Here is a 19,288-nt window from a genome sequence, read left to right as displayed (position 1 = left end):
GATGGGGCTGATAACAGGATCAAAGCAGGAGTTTATAACAGTGTTTTGTTTTTGTTGATTTATTTTCATGGGAAAATTCAATTTATGCTTAGTGAGGTTGGCTTTTCACTTGTGGAGCAGATATAAAGTTTCCTTGATAGAATGGAGAGTGTTAAGTAATTGGTATGTATACAGGTGCTATGTGATTGTTGGGAAAACTAAACCTAGGTCACTCCACTCCTGCTTACACCCTCACAGGATGAAGCTCCTGCTCGGTCCACTGGCTTCATGCCTCACAGCGCACCCGTCCCCACACTTCATGCCCCATGTAGATGCAGAGCTACAGGAATATGTTCCAAGTTAACCAAGCCTTTGCCCTTGCCACTTCATGTACATGCAATGCCTTTCTCCTGCTGGGCCACCCAGTGAATTCCCAGTCATGCCACAAATCCCAAGACAGGCATCACCTCCTACAGGAAGCCTTCCCTGAATGACTACTCCACCAGCTAGCAGTCATTCCTGCCTCTCTACCAGGTTGCTCCTATTACTACATTTAGTGACTTTAGTGGCTTGCTGTCATGCAAAGATTTTTTTTTTTTGAGACTGAGCCTCGCTCTATTGCCCAGGCTGGAGTGCAGTGGTGCAATCTCTGCTTACTGCAACCTCCACCTCCTGGGTTTAAGTGATTCTCCTGCCTCAGCCTCCTGAGTAGCTGGGAGTACGGGCGCCCGCCCCACGCCCGGCTAATTTTTGTAGTTTTTTTTTTTTTTAATTTTAGTAGAGACGGGGTTTCACCGTATTGGCCAGGCTGGTCTCGAACTCCTGACCATGTGATCCGCCTGCCTCAGTCTCTCAAAGTGCTGGGATTACAGGTGTGAGCCACCGCACCCGGGCCTGTGCAAAGATTCTTAAACTGCTGCAGGTATTACAATCATCTGGAGGGTGAGAATTTGCATTTCAAATGATTCCCAGCTGAGGCTGCTGCTGCTGCTGTTTCTAGGATCCCACTTTGAGGACAACTGTTGGAGTGCAAGGAACACAGGCTGAGTGTCAGCCTACTGGGCTCTAATCCCAGCTTCATCACATATGGGCTGTGTGTCTTAGGGCAAATTACTTACCTTCTCTAGGCTTCAAAGCCTCTGTGTTAAATCAGAAAACAATCTGCACCTTGGAGAACTGCTGTCAGGATTACGTGAACTCACGCAGGAATGTCGGTGACGCCAATTGTGAATTACTTTTACTCCCCTTACCCAACCGAGTTTCCTGAGGGCAGGGCCCACATCTGCAGCCTCTGAGATTTCTAGTGCCTAACACATAGTAGGTGGGAAGGTATGCTGGGAAGTTGTTGAGCACATTCAGGAATGCACACATTCTCAATGACAGATTTATTCAAACAGTGAATCACACGTCACACATGTCCTGCCTCCATTAGTTCTGAATCAGTGGAGTTGGGTCAGGTCTTCCTTCCACTGGGAAAAAAGAAGGTGTTGTTTAAATCAATAACATAAAGACGACTGCAAAAGGGGAAGTTTAACTCACTTAGGAGACGCTGTTGATTTAGGAGCACTTAATGGCATCCATTTACAAAACAGGTGAACCCAGCACTTACTATAAATGAACGTATCTATTCATTACAGCAGAGGCCCTGCACTCCCTTGGTAGCTGTTCTTTGGTGTGAACTCACTACGTAAAAGGCAGCAGGCTGCCTCCCCAACAGCTACCAGGAATGCAGCCCCGGCTCTGCCACAGCGTCTAAGCTAGTGACATCATCCAGGTGAGATGTTCTGAAGGAGGGCAAGCCCTTGCAGCTTTCTCTGTGTATTTTTTCTAGATTCCCTCAGTTTCTCCACCCATTTTCATATGCAGATAAGCCCCAGTTTTGGTAAAGCTACCAGGAAAGAAACCCAAGTATATCAAGGATGGCCATTCGTTTTGCCAAAGGGACAGCGCTTTTTTTTTTTTCCTTGAGACAGGATTTTATACTGTTGCCCAGGCTGGAGTGCAGTGGTGCAATCATGGCTCACTGCAGCCTTGATCTCTTGGGCTCAGGTAATCCTCCCACCTCAACCTCCCTAGTAGCTGGGACCACAGGCATGTGCCACCACACCCGGCTAATTTTTTATATTTTTAGTAGAGATGAGGTTTCGCCATATTGCCCAGGCTAGTCTCTTAACTCCTGAGCTCAAGCAGTCGGCCTGCCTCACCCTCCCAAAGTGCTGGGATTACAGGTATGAGCCGCTGTGCCCGGCCTGATGCCTCCTTTTTAAATAAAATCTTTAGCTGATGGGTTGCTTTAAATACTGAGCTCCCCTAGCACACTAGAGATGAGAATCAGTGATTTTGAAAAGCCATTTTCCAGCCTTTCCAGAATCTCTCTATGGTATAAAGAGGGGTGGGGTGCAGGGAATTGCTGAGATTGAGACAAGGATGAGCATGGGGAGAGGGAAGGAGACCCACCTTAGCCCTGTGGGTGGTCCCTGAACCAGAGTGAATCTGGATCAACATGATTCACCTGTCCAGCAGACATTTATTGAGCACCTGCTATAGATCAGACATCATCTGGAGGCAGGGGATACAGTGGCAAATGAACAAAGTTGCAGAGCTACATTCTGGTGGAAGTGACAGTGAGTACACAAGTGATTAAGCCAGATAATGATGGACTGTGAGATGGGCTTTAAAGGGAATCGATGAGACAGAGAATGTGGACGAGGGTTCAGGAAGGTCCCGAGGAAGAAGTGACAGAACACATGTGTATTGTCTTAGAGCTCTTCATGTATGAGGTCTCTCTCCCAGACTCTAGGCCTGAGAGCAGGGCTTGGAAGCTGCAGAACCCAATTCGGCCCTGGTCCCAGGCTCCCAGGGGGATCTGCAAGGGGCCCTGTGAGTGTTGGCTCCACCGGAGGATGTGCTTCCATGAGTGAGGAATGGTGAGGCACAGGCAGCTGGGGAAGAGGTGGGGAAAAGGCAAGGACTGCTCCCCCACTGTGACCCCGCCTGGACTTGTGGGGTGCGCTCAGCAGGGCTGGCAGAGTCCCTCCTGGGGCGGCCACTGCTGCCCCCCTCCTGCTTTTCCCCAGTGTCACTCCCTTCCAGAGGGCCAGGGGCAGACCCCAGGAGGAGAGTACAGCAAAGGGAGCGGGGAGTGGTGTACACTCTGGGAGTGGGGTTCAGGGAGTAGGCTGGGTGTAAGCAGAGCGCCGCTGAGGCCCAGCACTGGATGGCTCACTGAATTCTTTTCGGCAACCTCAGAGACAGAGATGATTATTCAGTTCCATTTCAGAGGAGGAAACTGAGGCTCAGAGAAGTGACGCCCGAGGCTATACAGCCAAGAAGGGAGCTGAGCCAGGAGTCTGCGTCTACAGCCCTTGGGGGGCAGATGCCAAGATTGCTTTGGTTACTCACACATCAGCCAAGGCAGAGACTTTCTTCCTGCAGAGGTCTTCCTCCTGGGCCTTGAAGGTCAAATGGAATAGTGTTGTAAGAATGAACTTGGGACTCAGTCCTGGGTTCTCATCCCTCACTAGCTGTTTGCCCTTAAACAAATTCTTTAATCTTTCTGATCCTTGGTTTGTTTTTCTGGATGGGAAGATAGAGTAGTCCCTACCTTAGAGTTCCATTGTGAAGCTTAAATGAGACAACCTGTCATGCATTTAGCACAGAACCTGCACTTAATAAGCACCTTGGATATGGGGGAAGAGGGACTGTGGAGCTTCATGATTAAGTTCATGGTTTGGGGACCAAATGGACCTGGGCTCAAATCCCTGATCCAGCCAGGCACTAGCTGTGTGGCCTTACATAAGTTATTCAACCTCTCTGAGTCTCAGTATATCTGTAAAATGGAAGGTTGTTGAGGATTAAGTGTGGGCACTTCTGTAAAGTGCCTGGTCCAGACTGTGTGCCCTGTGAGAGGAGGCTGCAGGAAGAGGCAAGAAGAGGCAGAGAGTTGAGAAAGGAGGCTTAGGAAGACCAAACCACTTGCCCAAGATTCAAGATCATGCTCCAGAACATGGAGCCTCCGTAAGCCATGAACATCCCCACTATGGGACGCAGCCTATGGCTGGAAAAGGCGCTTACTCAACACACCTTGGCTCCTCTTGCACTTCAGCCCCCGTGCAAGGTGCCAGGGCCACAGTGAAGCAAAGGGAGGAACTTGCAGGCTCTGAAGGGCTGCCGTGTGCCTGGCCCTGGCTAGGCAGTCATGGGTGTCATTGCCAAGCCTCACACTGAGCCTGCAAGGAAGGTGGCACTGTCCCCACTTTGAGGCTGAAGATGCTGAGGCCCTGGGAAGCAGAGTAACCGTGTGAGGTCACATGGCGGGGCTGGGATATCTGCTGGGCCTGCTGCCCACAGGCCTGCCTCTTCTATCTGGGGCACAGAGAGTGGACACAGGGGACAGAGCTCAGGGGCGACAGCTGAAAGGGCCTGGAGCCCTGTTCTAGGACCTGTGCCCCAGGGGGCCAAGCCCACCCAGCATAAGTGTCCTCCCTCCCTGAGGGTGCTGCTGTGGCTCCCTGCGCCACCTACCAGGGAAGGAGGGATGAGTATGAAGGGCTGAAGTGGGGGCATTTTTGATCGTCGGCTGGGGCTGGCAGGCACCTAAACGGGAAGGGTGATAGCAGTGTGATGGGGGGAGTTTAGGGAAGAGTTCTCTACCGATAGAGGCAGCAGCTCAGTGGAATTTCCTCCTGAAGTTGTCTTGGCCCTTGAATCCTGCAGGAAGGCTGGCAAATGGCCATTTCCCTTCCCCTTGAATAGAGACCCATAACTCAAGTAGCTGCCCTTAAGACACCACAGGACTATTCTCCGCAGGCCCCGTCCCTGGATTTGGGATAGGCAGTCCAGCTCACCCAACTAGGCTGTGCAGGGGGACCAGGAGAGATGGGGTGTGCCCACAGGAGCAGCCAGACTGATGAGGGATGCGGCAAGCATATTCTCACCACCTTCTTTCACGTTTACAACAGGCCAGCATTCCCTGTGTGGCAGGGGTTACATTGGTCACTGAGGACCTGGAATCATGGAGTGCTCTGGGGATCCAGGCTTGGAGGGCTTCTTGGAGGAGGTGACCATTCCTGGCTGTTTTGTGTGCTAAAGAAAACCCTCATCAACCACTGAGCACCCATCATGTGCCAGGCTCCTCAGAGCCCTGGCAGAGCCACCTGCACCCGTGCTGGGTTTCATTTCTCCTTGCATGGGACACTGTGTCCTAGCTGCAGTGGTTCTTTACTGCAGCCCCTCCCTCAGGGTCTTTCCCATGCATCCTCAGCCTGTGAGTCCGTTTATCAACTAACGGCACCATAACAGCTGCGTCTAATTTTTATTCATCTAAAGACCACAAGAAAACAGAGCCTCCTGACACCTCAAACCACGACGGGTCTTAGGTCTTAGCAGTGCAGAAGGAGCTGGGGAAAGGAAGCCAGATAACCAGTTCTTGGATGTGTCCCCACATGATCTGGGGAAGTGCTCCCTGCTTCTGTGAGCCTCAGCTGCCTCATCTGAACAATGGGTGGGCAGCACTGGGTCTTGGTGGCTCCATCAGACTTTAACATTAAGGCCACTTTGTTTATTTTTAATTTTTGTGGGTACACAGTAGATATATATATTTATGGGTCACATGAGATATTTTGATATAGGCATGCAATGCCTAATAATCACATCAGAGTAAATGGGGTAAGGCTGCTTTAATCTTACTGTCATGGTTGGGGTCTTGGCCAACAAGTACCATTGTGGTCGAGATGAATTCCCCTAGGGCTGTGGTAGTTGTCTGGAACCAGGCCAGTTACACAGGACAATGGCAGCATCTGGGCCCCACCACCGGGAAGGTGCATGGAGCACAATGGTCCCTACTGTTGAGGTGCTCATAGTCTTAAGTAAGGGGTTCTTGCTCTGCCTGGGGGTAGAGGGATTAGGGGAGGCCTCAAAGAGAAGGGGACATTTGAGCTGGGCTTTGAAGGTTGAATAAGAGATTACCAATCAAATGAAGCAACAACCGAGGACGTGGAAACAGGATAAGCAAAGGCACTGGGGCCGGGAAGTGCAGGGTGCATTCTGGGAGTGGCTGCATTGTAGGGATCATAGCTAGGAATGAGGCTGGAAAGACAGGCAGGAGCTGGATTACAATGCAGGTGGTGCCTGAGCAGTTCAGTGTCACGTAGGAAACCCGGGCCAGAAGCCTAGGTCAGGGTAGACAACCCTACACCACCTCCAGCAATCCCTAGTTCATTCCATTTACTTTGTTTAGTAAGATACAGCACATCCCAAATTCACAAGTGGTTTTGTGGAAAATGGTTGGAATTTTAAAGATAATTTGGCACTTGGTGAGAACAGCTTTATTTATCTGGAAACATTTCTGTTCTGGGGGATGGACTGGCTTCCCTGAGGTGCCACTCTACAGAGTGCTGTGTTCCATGCAGCTGTCTCTGGCGTTTTACTGCATCTAACAGTCTTAGGAATAGGTTCTATTCCATATTTGGATGAGAATGATGGTCTTAAAACTCACCCGCCCAGGCTGGATGCTGTATTGTCCAGGCTAGGTGCTATATTGTGGTGGCCAGTGTGGCATGAAGCCTCGGGTCAGTGTCAGTGTTTATAGTTCCTGGGGCACATCCCTCCACATCTCTGGACCTCAGTTTCCCTGTCTGTAAAAAGAGGATTTGGGGCTGAGTGGCAGCCACAGAGCTCCTTTGCAGACCCAGCATTCTGGCTGTGATGGGGGAATGCTCATTTCGTAAGATGAATGGTAACATAGTGGTGGTTAACAGACACTGAGCGGAAGCTCAAAATGTGCTACAACACAACTCTTACTGATTTTTATGGTTGTCAGTAAGACACAACCTGCTTGAAAGATGAGGAACCTGGAGTGGCCCAAGAGGTGGCTTAAGTACCATCAAGCATTTGGGGTCTTTGTGGACTAGCTCTGGTGGGCTTCAGAGCCTCCTAGAAGATGTCAGAAGACCTTCAGTCCCTTGATTTCTTCATTTCACTGGCTTTTTTTTTTTTTTGAGATGGAGTCTCACCCTGTTGCCAAGGCTGGAGTGCAGTGGCACGATCTCGGCTCACTGCAACCTCTGCCTCCTGGGTTCAAGCGATTCTCCTGCCTCAGCCTCCTGAGTAGCAGGGATTACAGGCACCCACCACCACGCCCAGCTAATTTTTGTATTTTTAGTAGAGACGGGGTTTCGCCATGTTGGCCAGACTGGTCTCAAACTCCTGACTTTGGGTGAGCCACTACACCCGGCCCATAACTGGCTTTTTAAAAAGTAACAAACACTTGTTTAAAAAATTTTTTTTGGTGTTGGGGAGGGTACAGAGTCTCACTCTGTCTCCCAAGCTGGAGTGCAATGGCACTCTTGGGTCTCTTTTAAGAAGTAATCTATGATTATACAATCTTATATAAGCATACTAGTGTTCTGTAGATTCTTTTATAAATACACTTCACGTTTTTCTGGACTTTCTATCACAATGTTGTGTCTCAGATCTTTTCCTATAAGAATTCAGGATGCTGCTGCCATCTTTTTAACATGGGACTCCATTGATGGGTGTAATACAATTTACTTAACCAGTCCGCATTGAGAGGCATTGCATGTTTCCTCCTCTGAGTTCTGCTTTTTCAAATAATTAATATCCTTGGGCATGCCTCTAAGTGCACATGGGCAGGCGGCACTGTAGGATTCATTCCCAACAGTGCATCCCATCTTGTGGCCATCTCATCTGAGGATCATCTGGCCCAGCCCTATCATTTCAGTCACTGTCTTCTCCCATGTTTGGATTCTGCTCTTGCATGGGGTGTCTGGCTGAACACGCAGGGGGTTTGCCAGGGTAGTTGGAGCCAATGTAAGACTCCCTCAGAAGAGCTTCATTTATTTCAGAGAAGGGCTGCATGTGCGCATTAATATTGTATGTTTTGCAGGTCATGTGTCTCTGTTGTAACTGTTTAACTTCATCATAGCACGGAAGAAGCCATTGACAATACATAAGTGGATGAGCGTGGCTCTGTTCCAATAAACCTTTATTTTAAAAAAACAGGCAGCAGGCTGGGCTTGGCTCTCAGGCCATAGTTTACCAACCTTTGGCGTATTCAGCTGTTGAAGACCTTCTGTGCACCAGGCTCCACTGTTGGCACAGGGGCTACTGCAGGGAAGGACATAGAACCAGCCCTGGCAGTTGGAATACATCTCACTGGTATAAGCGAGCAGGTGCGGAGTAACCTGATGCCATGTAAAAGGAGTTTCTGACTTGGACTAGGGGCTGGTCATGGATGTCTTTCTGGGAGCAGTGACATAGGAAGCTGAAAACCAAGGTCCTAGCTGTGAGCCAGGCACAGTGGGGAGTGTGGGGAACTGAAAGACGTTTAGTATTGCTGGAGTTGTGGCAGGCATAGAGTGGGCAGGAGGTGAGGTAAGGGATGGAGAGATGAACCGGGCCACAAGGCTGGCTGTGCAGAGAGGCTGGACATGATCCTGACAGCTTGGAGAGAGGGGCTGCAAAGGCTGGGCTTTGGGAGAGTGCCACACATCCGGCTGGAGGAAAGCAGGGAGGCTGTGGAAAGACTGGAGGCTATCAAGCTGGGGAGGATAGAGATAGTCGGGTTGTAGCATGTGAAATGAGCCAAGGCAAGCAACTCAGGACTAAAACCTGGGGTGATACAGTGGAACTAAACGTTTCCATGACTTTTTACATCCTGTGACCCCATACATGGGGCCCTACTCATCCCTCAAGGTCCAACCCAAAATGTCCCCCCATTAGAGCCTCTCCTGGGGCAGAATTACAGGCTTTTTCCTCCACTGTCACGACACCATACTGGGGAATACTTGTCACAGCAGTGTTTCCCCACTGAGGCCTCAGAGTAAGTACTAATTAATGCTTGCTAAATTAAATTAAACAGCAAGGTGAATTAGCTGGGGTAGAGGTGGCTGCTGAGCCACTCTTTACAGTTGCAGAAACTGAGACTCAGAAAGCTAAGCGATTTGCCTGAATGGTACGTGCAAGGATTCTGACCAGTCTGGTCATTTCTGCAGAAAAATTGGCCTTCCCTGCCTCTCTAGGCTGGAACTTGTCTTGCTTCTGCTCACAGTTCCCTAAATTATTAATCTGCAAGGCAGTTAGCGGAGCAGGAGCAAGAGGCACACTTTGCAGAAAGATAAAAACAAGAGAATCAAGATGCATTTGGTTTCCAGAGAGTCCATCATCTGGTATTCCAAATGCTAACAGCGAAATTCAACCCCCTTCTAAATCCCAGCCGAGACAATGTCGCCAAGACCATCCGGCTGGGCGGCAGGGCCCTGGGCCTGGAGAAGTGCCTGAAATTCTTGGACAATCCGGATGGTGAGGCTGTCAAAGCCCATGTCCAGAGTGCTCCAGCAGCTGGGCTGGGGGAATTCTTTTGGCTCCATTTATTGCAGTCTATTTTTAGAGAGCACTTCAGACAGGGGTGGGAGTTTTCTGCTGCCTCTGCCATCAACTGGGTCATTTCTACCCTATCCTCTCCCAGCTTCCTACCCCTACCCTAACCACGACAGACGCCAGATGTGGCTGTGGTCTTTGAGCAGTGCAGCCTAGTGTTCTTCTTCCAGAACCCTCTATGTATAGGTACTTTTGTCCATCTATTTTATTATGGCCTTCCTTGTGAGTGTGAGGTGGTATTGCGGTCTTGATTTACAGTTCCCTAAAGATTAGTGAGGTTGAGAGCATCTTTTCATGTGCTTATTGGCCACTTGTAGATTATCTTTGGAGAAAAATCTACTCAGATACCTTGCCTGTTTTTAAATTGGGTTATTTGCCTTATTATTTTTGAATTGTGAGAGTTCTTTATGTACTATGGACACTAGACCCTTATTAGATACATGACTTGCAAATATTTCCCCCCATTCTGTGTCTTCATTTATTTTTAACAGAGCATAGAAAACATGGGAAGCTGAGAAGAGGAATGTGGAGATGGGCATTGAAGGGGCACTGGGTTCCTGCTCAGCCTCTTGCCTCTGAACCCAGGTGCTCTAAACTGGCATAAGGGGCACCTGGCTCCTGCTCAGCCTGTTGCCTGGGAACCCAGCTGCTCTAAACTGGCTTTAGGGGCTGCCCTCCTCTGCTGCAAGCTGGGCCACCTCAGCCCCCTTCCTTCACTGTCCCCCTCCAAATGAAAGATTCAGAAGGGCACAAGACAATGCCCCTGCATTGATGGCTTCTTGCAGCTTCCTGACTCCTGCAGGCCTGCCAGCTGCCCGGCCCTCCAGGAGATGGACTTGTAGGTGGGTGGCCCAGGACAGGTGGGGTTTTGATTGTTCCATATCTGCTTGCTGTCTCCCAACCACGTCTAGGCATTCCGCAGGTGTGGGCGCTGGGCACTGTATCTGCCTTCATGGAGCCCAAGGACAGATAATAAACAAGTAAACATACAAATGGAGGACTGCAAGCCGTGAGCGCTCATAGTAGGAAGAGCCTGGGAGAGGAGGAAAGAGTGAGGGAAGCCGTCTCTTAGTTGGCCCAGTTAAGCTGAGCCTCAGTTTACTCTGGTAAAATGAGGCCGGGGTAACTCCACCTACTTCACAATGTTGCCTTGAAGGCCAACTATCACTAAAGAACTCTAAAGTGCTAATTAGTATTACTTTAAGCTTGTCATAGGTGCTTGAAGGGTGTTGCTGGGTGGAGAAAGGGTAGGGGGCTGGGTGGGCTTAGGGAGAAAGAAGCAACTTTCCATTAGATCCTCCCCAAAAAGCCGCCAAAAGGGTGGTACCAACCGCAGGATAGGGCCCATTCCCTTCTCTGGGGCGCATCAGAGCCCCAGAACCACACGGTTCGGTCCAGGCAGGCAAAGGCCAGGTTTTATAAACTGAAGGCAAAATCAGGATAGGCAGAGGTTGAGTAGGCATCAGCGGAGTACGCTCTGGTTGGGGGTTTGGCGCATTGTATTTGTTGTGGTTACACGCTGGAGAGGGAGACATGGCTCCCGGGAGGCGCCAGTGTTGGAGGGGCTGCACAAAGTCCTTCTACCAGAACAGGGGCTTCGCACGCTGGGACCTAGATGCAGTGTCTCGGACTCTGCCCTCGCGCTCTGCACCCCGGGCCTCGGCTCGGCCCCGGCCCTGGTGTAGCCCCGCCCCTGACCCCCCGCCCCCTGTGCTTCCGCGGCTCCGTGTGGCCACGCCTCCTGCGGTCTCTTCCCCACACGCTCCGTGCAGTCCCGCCCCCGCGCGCGGCCCCGCCCCCAGCTCGCCCTCGGGCCCCGCCCCCGCCCCGCCCCGCCCACTTCAGGGCCACATTCCTCCGGCCCGGCCTCGCGCTGCGCCAAGCGGGCGGCGGCGGAGGGGCGGGCTTGGCTGGCCTGGGGCTCGGACTTGGGGCCAGAGCCGCGGAAGCCGGCGGACACTGGACCAGGAGCCCCGACGTGGTCGCGTGGCGGGTGGTCGGGTCTCCGGGTGGCCGGGTGTCGGCCCCGGGATCCGGCGGCTCGCTGGCGGGAGTCGGCGGCCTCGGCTGGGCCTGGGTCCTGGGTCCCGGCTCCCGGCCCGGCTCGCTCCCACTGCGGCCGCCATGTGGTGCCTGCACTGCAACTCGGAGAGGACCCAGTCCCTTCTGGAGCTAGAGCTTGACAGCGGGTGAGGGCGCGGCGCGGGGCGAGCGGCCTTACCGGGTGCTGAGCGGTGGGCTGGCGCAGGCTGTGGGGATGCGTGTGCGGGAGTGCGGGTGACCGTCGGGGCCGGGCGCCCGCCGTGCGAGAGAAAGCTGCCCGCGGGGCGGGGTGCGTCCGCCAGACTGTGGGTTTGGGTGGGAGACGAGCAAACAGGACCCGAGTTTGTGCGTGGGAGAGAGAGACGCGCCCTTGGGACAGAAGCGCTGTATGTGCCCTGGGAGGGTCTCAGGATGGGAGAGTGTGTGTGATTGAGGGCCTGTTGGAGTGCAAGTTGGTGTGGGGGTGAGTTTGAGTTTGGGGGGGTGAGAGGGAAACAGTGGGACTCGGTGTGGGTGTGAGGTGAGGGGCAGGAGGGAGAGCGGAGAGTTGGTGGGAGGGTGCCCAGCGGGTCTGTGCCTGTTTCCAACTGCAGGCAGGGCAGGGGCTGCCAGGGAGGCCTCTTGCAGGCCTGTCTATTCCAGACGTTGGGCCTGTGTCTGGATTGATGTGTCTGTCCTGTCTGCGAGACCCCGAGTGTGTGTGAGGGTGGATGACCCTGAACAAACAGGCGTCCCAGGTGTGCCAGCAGCTTTTGTCGGGTACTCTGCGCCTAGCAGGGCCACTTGGGGGTGCACTGGGGTGTGTGGCTGCTGTGTGTGGCAGAGTGTGGATGTGAGGGGCTTCGTTTATGTGGTGATGAGTGTGCACCTGGTGTGGTCAGGAATGGAGTCTGGTGTGTCAGAGGGGCCAACTCTTTTCTACTTCGGGGCCTGTGGGCGGCTGTCTCAGCTTCCAAGGGCCCGTGTTTATGGAGAGAAAGGGAGAAAGAGAGTGTGTGTGTATGTGCTGGGAATATTGATTTCCTCTCTCCAGTGGCCAGCACAGCTGCCCCCTGAGCTATCTGCAGGCCCTTCTGAGGAGCAGGGGGGTGGGGCTAAGGGGATTTGTTGACAAGCTGACTTGGCTTATGTCAGGCCCCCTCTGGAGGAAGCCCACCTGGAGCTGTTTGATCTTTCAGTTCAAAAATTGTGCAGCGCATGTCCAGCAGTTGCACTGAGAACGTGCATATGTCCCCCTCGGCCCCTTCCTCACCCCAGAGGCCTGGAGCTCTGGGCCTGAGCCTCCAAGTGGGGTTGGGGGGCTTCTCAAGGACCCCATTGCTCCTTGCATCTGGGGTGGAGGCCAAGCATGCTGCAGCTGCAATACCATCTGTCTGGAATCAGTGGCAGCAGTCTGGACATGAGGGTCATGTTATTCATATCCCACACACACCCGCGGCCCTCATAGTCCATCAGCTGTCCCACCCGGTATTACAATTGCTTCTTACCCTTGTGGTACCAGCATCTTCATATTGCAGGAGAGCAAATCGAGGCTGAGCGTTCAGTCTTGTCAGTACTAAAGCTCTGTGGTTTATTGAGTGCCTGCTATGTACCAGTCCCTGCTCTAGGCACCAGAAACACAGCAGTGAACAAAACATGGAGTTTTTGTCCTCATGGAACCAGTAGTCTAGTGGGGAACAAGAAACCATTAGCGTGCTCTCCTGGCTGCATCTCCCACCTCCCTCTGAGCTGAAAGTAACTGGGGAGGGGTTTCTGCCCCTCCATTAGGACCATTCCAGTTGGCATGTCCAGGCCACCTCTCTTGCATACTTCTCAGTCCCACATCCCTTCTCATTAGAAGTCCCTCCGGGCATCTCATCTCAATCTTCGAGCTGCAGGGAAGCCTGCTTGGATCCTTCTGTGGTCTGGGTTAGTGATAAACAGCTGCTCCCCCACTCTCAGAACACGAGGCAGAGGTCTTGGAGGTTGAGAAGCCTCGCTCAGGTATAGCCCATAGTTCACGCATCAGCCTCAGAGCAGGTGGGTCCCATTTGCTCTGGAGCACCTGGTATGTGGTTCCATAGGAAGCTTGGGGGAGGGGTAGAGGAAATCAACCCAGTCCCTGGCCTGTGGAGGCAGAGCTAGACGCTCCCTGGGCTGGCTCCCAGGGGCCAGAGTCCTTTCAGCTGGCCGTCTCCCCCTCTCTAAACCCAGATGGGATGCAGCACGGTCCAGAAACCTCAGGGGACCCCCCCTTAGTCTGTAACAGGCCCAAGATAACCACTCCCAAGTCCAGCCATGCCACCATGCACCACTCTACAAATAACAGGCTTCTTTCCAAGAGCATGTGTGGCACTTAGATGCTTTGCTGTTTGAGCCTTGTGACAACACAGGACTCTTCTTACCTTCGTTTTTTTTAAGGGTACACAAACTAAGAGAACCCAGTGACTGGGCCAGAATGTCACATGGGGAGCCTACAGGAGAACCCCAATGTTGTGATGGAGGCCTCTGGAGGCCCTGGCTAGCCCTGCTAGGATTTTCAGGCTTTCACTCAAGGAAGTCGGACTATGAACTGGTTGCGCTAATATTTACACAGCTTCAGTTCAAAAACATGGACAGGACTGACAGCTACATAGTCAAACAGTGTGACAACTGGGCAAATAGATGTTTCTGGACAGTGTTGGACAGGGTACCCAGGGCTGCAGGAGCTCAGTATATGTGTGTGTGCATGTGTGTGCGCATGTGTGTGCATACGGTTTTATCTGTCTGGACTCTGCAGACTGTGGAATCTTGGTTTGCCGGGATAATCTGGAATCCAGGGCAGCTTGAGACTTAAGGAAAGAAGGGCCTGGGGAGGCAAACAGATTTTGTTTCAAGTCCCAGCTCAGTTTCGTGAGTGTATGCAAGTTACCACACCCCTCCAAGCCTGTTTCCCCTTCTGTGAAAGGGGATGATAACACTGCTTCATGGAGTGCTCTCAGAATGTGGATGTCTGAAGGCCACTGCACAGCTGGCCATCCTCAGGACTCCAGTCAAATGCCATGTTTGTCCAGGTCAGCACTCTGCTCTTCCCAGGCACCAATGACCCGCTGGATTTTCTTGCTTCCTGTTTTGTAAATTTCCTTTGAATTGTGATGACATGTGGAATATCCGCCCAGTAAGCACAGGGGCAAGATGATGCACAGCCCAGATGGGCTCGAACACCACCGGAGGCCTTGGGAGAGATCTCCTGTGGAAGCGCGCGTGTGTGTATATGTGGGGGGCGGGGGGGGGGGGGGGTATGTTCAAATGCTGTTGAATGTGATTTATTGTTTGTCCTCAAAAGCAAATTGTAATGAGTTTAGAGGCCATTAAGGCTCTTGAAGAATTAATTGGCATGGCCTTAGAGAATCTGGCTGCTCCCACTGCACGAGCTGCTGTAGAGAAAGTTGATGGCATTTATGGTTGAAGTATGGCATGGTGCCACCTGGACTTGCCACTATCCTGGCTGCCGTGGCTGTACCCCGAATTAGGCAAGTGTCCCTCCAAGCCCTGGCCCTGTGGCTAGTACCCTGATGCCTGCCTAGCATAGCGCCTGGCCCCATGGCAGACATAGCCATTTGTCAGTGAATGAAAGCATCCATAAATGCTGGTGTTAAGAGTGCACACATGCTGTCTTGGGCTTGGAGGAGTGCGTTCTTCTCTGGAGAGATGTGTATGACCCAGGGGACACACAGCTTTTCACTTTCCTGTGTTCCTTTATGCACACAACAAACATTTACTGAGCACCAACTTTGTACCAGGCCCTGGGCTAGATGTAGAAGCACTGAGGTTAGTAGTGTGAAATGGTACATCACAGAGCACAGGACTTGGGGATCACACAAAACCCTGACTCCACCTCTTCCTGGCTGTGTGGCCTCAGATATGTTGCCTCCCATCTCTGAGTCTTGATTTTCTCATCCATGAAATGGAGCCAAAAGAAACCCCTGGGGAGGGGGCGGGGGATGTGCAGCTTTGCCTGGTGACCCATGCATACAGATAGATCCCCAACAAATGGTAGCTGTTATCACCATCATCATTGTTACCACCTTTTCCCGTTTGTGAAATTGTTGCTGAGTTAAAATGATTCCTCACAGTCTTCTTTTTTGCTGGTTTGTGAGGTTGAAGACTGATTTCTAGAGCCTGTGTGGCTTTTTCTGAAATCTTCCTTCTTGGGGTCCCAGCTGCTCTGACTTGAATTTCTTTTTTGCCTTGTTCATAAGTACCTGCAGCTTCACTGCTCCTTGGAGGAAATGCCTATTCTTTCTGTTTTATCTCCTCGGTTTGCAGTTTCCTGACATGGTGACAGTTTGAACTTAAGGTCCCGATGGAGAACCATAGCAAGAGTCCCCTCCCTGTTTGTAAAGATGAGACACTGTGACTACATTTGTTTTTTCCTCTTTGTTCAAAGCTCAGTAATAATAATAATTGCAACAGTTGCCATTTAGTGCTAAAGTTGCTAGAGTTAGCGTTTGGACTCCGCCTGCCTGGCTTCAGGGTCTATGTACTTCGTGGCCAGGCTCTGCTTCCTCTGGGATTAAATAATCTTTGGCAAAATATGTCACCACCATGAATGGAGCCTTTTGCTTCTTGCCTATACTGCCACAACAGGTGTCTGGTATCCCCAGGTATCAGGATTCCCAACGTGTTCTCAGATGTCTCAGCCCACAAGCTGGTTGATGACCACTCACCGGGCCTTCCTGGCATCTTGTCTCTTTCCCCACAGAACCTAAGAGCTGCATCCCCAGACTCTCCGGCAGGATTCTGGGATAGTGTCCTTTGCACTTGCAGGCTCTTCAGGGTAGCGTGCTTTTGTGCTGTGCACAGCCCCAGGCCAAAACTCTGCTTGGAGCAGGGTCCTGAGGACTAAAACTGACTGTCCCCTGACTCACTGAAGGAAGGACCCATGCGAACATGACATGACAGGCTTCTGCGTGGTGAGGAAACCCAAGGCTAGGGCTTTTGAATCACTAGAGGACACACACGTGTGTGGGTGCTGAACTTGATCCCACGGGAGGGGAAAGGGATCATTAATAAACTGGAAAAATTGGAACGAGTCCCCAGCTGGGAGGAGGCCTCCTCATTCACACAAACTGGAAGGGTTCTCCCAAAATCCCCTGCTGCCCAGACCAGATCAGAGTCTGTCTGCCAACATGAATACTTTCTCCCGATGCCATTTACAGAAGCCAGTGGTGTTTGCTTTTCTATTTCTGGCTGGGAGGGTAGGTGGTATAATCATGAAATGCATGAATACATGTAAAGCATTTAAACAGTGTCTCAGTAACATAGCAAGGGCCCGGTAGATGTTAGTTGTAATCATTGTTGTCCTTTTTCTGGCTGCCCTTAAGCTCAAAGGTCTCCCATCCTGAGAGAGGAAGCCTTTCAGAAAGGCCTGTCCAGAACTGGCCCTGATTGGCCATTGGTCATCCACCTCCCTAGAGCCCTGGCGTCAGTCACCCATCTCATCCCCTCCCTCCCTGGGCCTCTGTTTCCACATCTGTGAGAAGAATGAGCCTCTTGATCCTTGTAGTCATTTGCAGATGCAGGATGTTTAGCCCAATGGTTAGGGAGGCAGATTCTGTAGTGAGACTACCTGTAACTCTAACCCCAACTCTAACGCCAGCTCTGCTCCTCATTGTCCCTATGATCTTGGGCACCTTCCTTAGCCTTTCTGTGCCTCAGTTTCCCCATTGGTAAGAGATGGATGACAGGAGGAGGCCATGGAGTTGTTGTGAGGATTAAATGAATGAATCCATGTAAGTGCTTAAACAGTGCGTAATCAACACCAGAAACGTGGCATCCTTTAGCTGCTATTTTAGGCCCGTGAAGTTTGACTGTGTGGAACTGGACCGTATTACTTGTTTGGGGAGATGTGTTCCTAGATGGGAGTGGATTGTTAATCTTTTTGGCACACGGACAAGACCAGGGTTAAAAGAGAGGGATGCAGAGAGAGATAGTGGTGAGGGGAAGAAGTTAAAGGGCTAAAGGGCTGCAGGCTGTTGGTGGTATGACAGATGGCAGACACAGTAAGAAGTGACTAAGCCCATGGACTTTAGCATGTGCTTGTAGCATGCTATCCAAACAGCCCACAAAGAAGTGGATGGTTAAGGGTATTAAGAAAATTGCTTTGCCTGTGGATTGAGGAAATTGCAAAGTAAAGCAGCTTGCAGTTGGGCTGGGATGAAGATTTCTTTAGATAGGATGGGCAAATGGCCTGCACCATGTGTGAGACACCCTGAGGCGTTAGGACATCAAGGTAGAGGCCCCCAGCCCTGTGTCAGATGGAGCAGAGCTGTGGTGCCTCTGGAGCCCTCAGCTGGTGGCCTGTGCTAAGCTTCTGAGGCTTTGGGCAGGTCTGGCTTCCTGGTGGTACCTGGGGCTGCTTCTGGAGCCTAATAAGACCCAAAGCTGCAGAGCCTGGCCTCAGGGGCAGTGGCCTCCAGTCCCTGGTTCTGCTGCTCTGTCCACTTCAGCTGGTCTGTCTGCCTGGGAGGGGAGGCAGCTTGCTGCAGTGGGCAGAGGTGCCATCTGGAGCTGGAGAAACTTGGATCCCGTTTCTGCCCCTTCCTGGATGTGTGGCCAGGGCAAGGTGGTCCCCACTGCAAGCTGCTGCCTCCTTGCCTGTCAAGTGGGAACAATGGAGGGAGAGGCGGTGTGGCTAGACACAAAACAGGTGACCATGCGTGCCAGCAGGAAGGGGAAGGGGAGTCAGCTGGGTTTGGGCAAAGCCTCAACTGTTTTTGATGGGTCTTAAGTTGGCACAAGATTGAGACTGGGGCTAGAACAGGCTGCAGAATGAAAATGGTGATACTGGCATTTGGATGGCCTTTGAACTTCACACATACCTGTCTGATTGGAACCAAGAACCTTGTGAAATCACTGGCATTATTCTTATTTGACAGATGAGGAAACAGAGGCTAGAAAATGAAAATGACGAATTCAAGCTCTGCAGAATGTAGACCTGGTCCTCTGGTAAAAGTATGGGCCTTCTTTCCCCTCCCTGGCATTGCGGTAGAGCAGCTTGTTAGAATGCAGCCCGAGGCAGAGGCAGGGAGGAGCAGGGGGCCAAGGAGGAGCCGGAGAGACAAAACCTGCAGGCCCCAGCTGTGCGCACCCCAGTGGCAGCATTGGGTTCCCTGCACAGCCACCATGGATGGCTACAGAGGTGCACTACCGTCAGCAGAGTGGAAGGAGAATCCTTGGAAGCTCTGCCCAGTGTCTACAATCTCAAAAACGTGTTCGCCAGCCCCAGGAAGTCATCTGGGCTAAGAACTATACACAGATTCCTTGACAGGATCAGGACAACTGTGCACCCGAGATGATGGGAAAGAGGGGCCGGAGTAGCGCCAGGCGCCTAGTAGGTGTTCAGTAAATGCCAGCTGCTGTGATGACCCCTACCCACTGCACTGCTATTCTCTCCAGCCGTCATCATTATTACCATTGCAGTGCCGCTATTCCTATGGGGTGAGGGTAGGGTGGAGAGGAAGTGTTTGGGGAAGCAGCTCTTTCCTCTGCTGCTGGGGGAGGGGGAGGTGCAGTCGCAGGAACGTGAATTCTGTGTTCCCTCTGGGCCATTGACTGTTCTCAGAGCCATCATTTAAATGAGCAGGGTTTGAGATTTTTTGTTTGTGCTTAGTAAAAATGGCAAAATGGCCCAAGAAGATAATGGGCCTTGGTATGATAGCAGAGTCTTAGCGTTATTTTTAGCTTTTTGTTATGTAAAATGTGCAACGTACAAAAGTAGAATGGTATAATGATCCCTATGTGCGGTTTTATTTCATTACTCGAGATTAGTTTTAATCCCAGACATTTTGTTGATTTTATATCAAGGACCTGTCTCATGGTTGGCCTCATTTCTAGCCTTGGAAAA

At 51.6% G+C, this 19,288-nt stretch overlaps 1 protein-coding gene across 13 annotated transcripts in view; it reads left to right on the top strand.

The window, feature by feature from the left end:
- Positions 1-19,288, top strand: part of IQSEC1 (IQ motif and Sec7 domain ArfGEF 1) — a 394,136-nt gene that overhangs the window by 312,583 nt on the left and 62,265 nt on the right. Inside the window, exon 1 of one of the 13 annotated variants that reach the window (XM_032149768.2) lies at positions 11,217-11,567. The exons of 11 other annotated variants lie outside the window; for them this stretch is intronic. In XM_032149768.2, the coding sequence (XP_032005659.1) occupies positions 11,503-11,567 (65 nt within the window). In that variant the 5' untranslated portion in view covers positions 11,217-11,502. Of the gene's footprint in view, positions 1-11,216; positions 11,568-19,288 lie in introns of those variants that run through there. One more of the 13 variants, XM_032149765.3, reaches the window with a different exon arrangement.

The sequence above is a fragment of the Hylobates moloch genome, unplaced genomic scaffold, assembly GCF_009828535.3.
Source record: "Hylobates moloch isolate HMO894 unplaced genomic scaffold, HMol_V3 SCAFFOLD_4, whole genome shotgun sequence".
NCBI classification, from domain to species: domain Eukaryota; kingdom Metazoa; phylum Chordata; class Mammalia; order Primates; family Hylobatidae; genus Hylobates; species Hylobates moloch.
The sequence above is the reverse complement of the archived record's forward strand: the minus strand, read 5'-3'. Positions and strand labels throughout refer to the sequence as shown.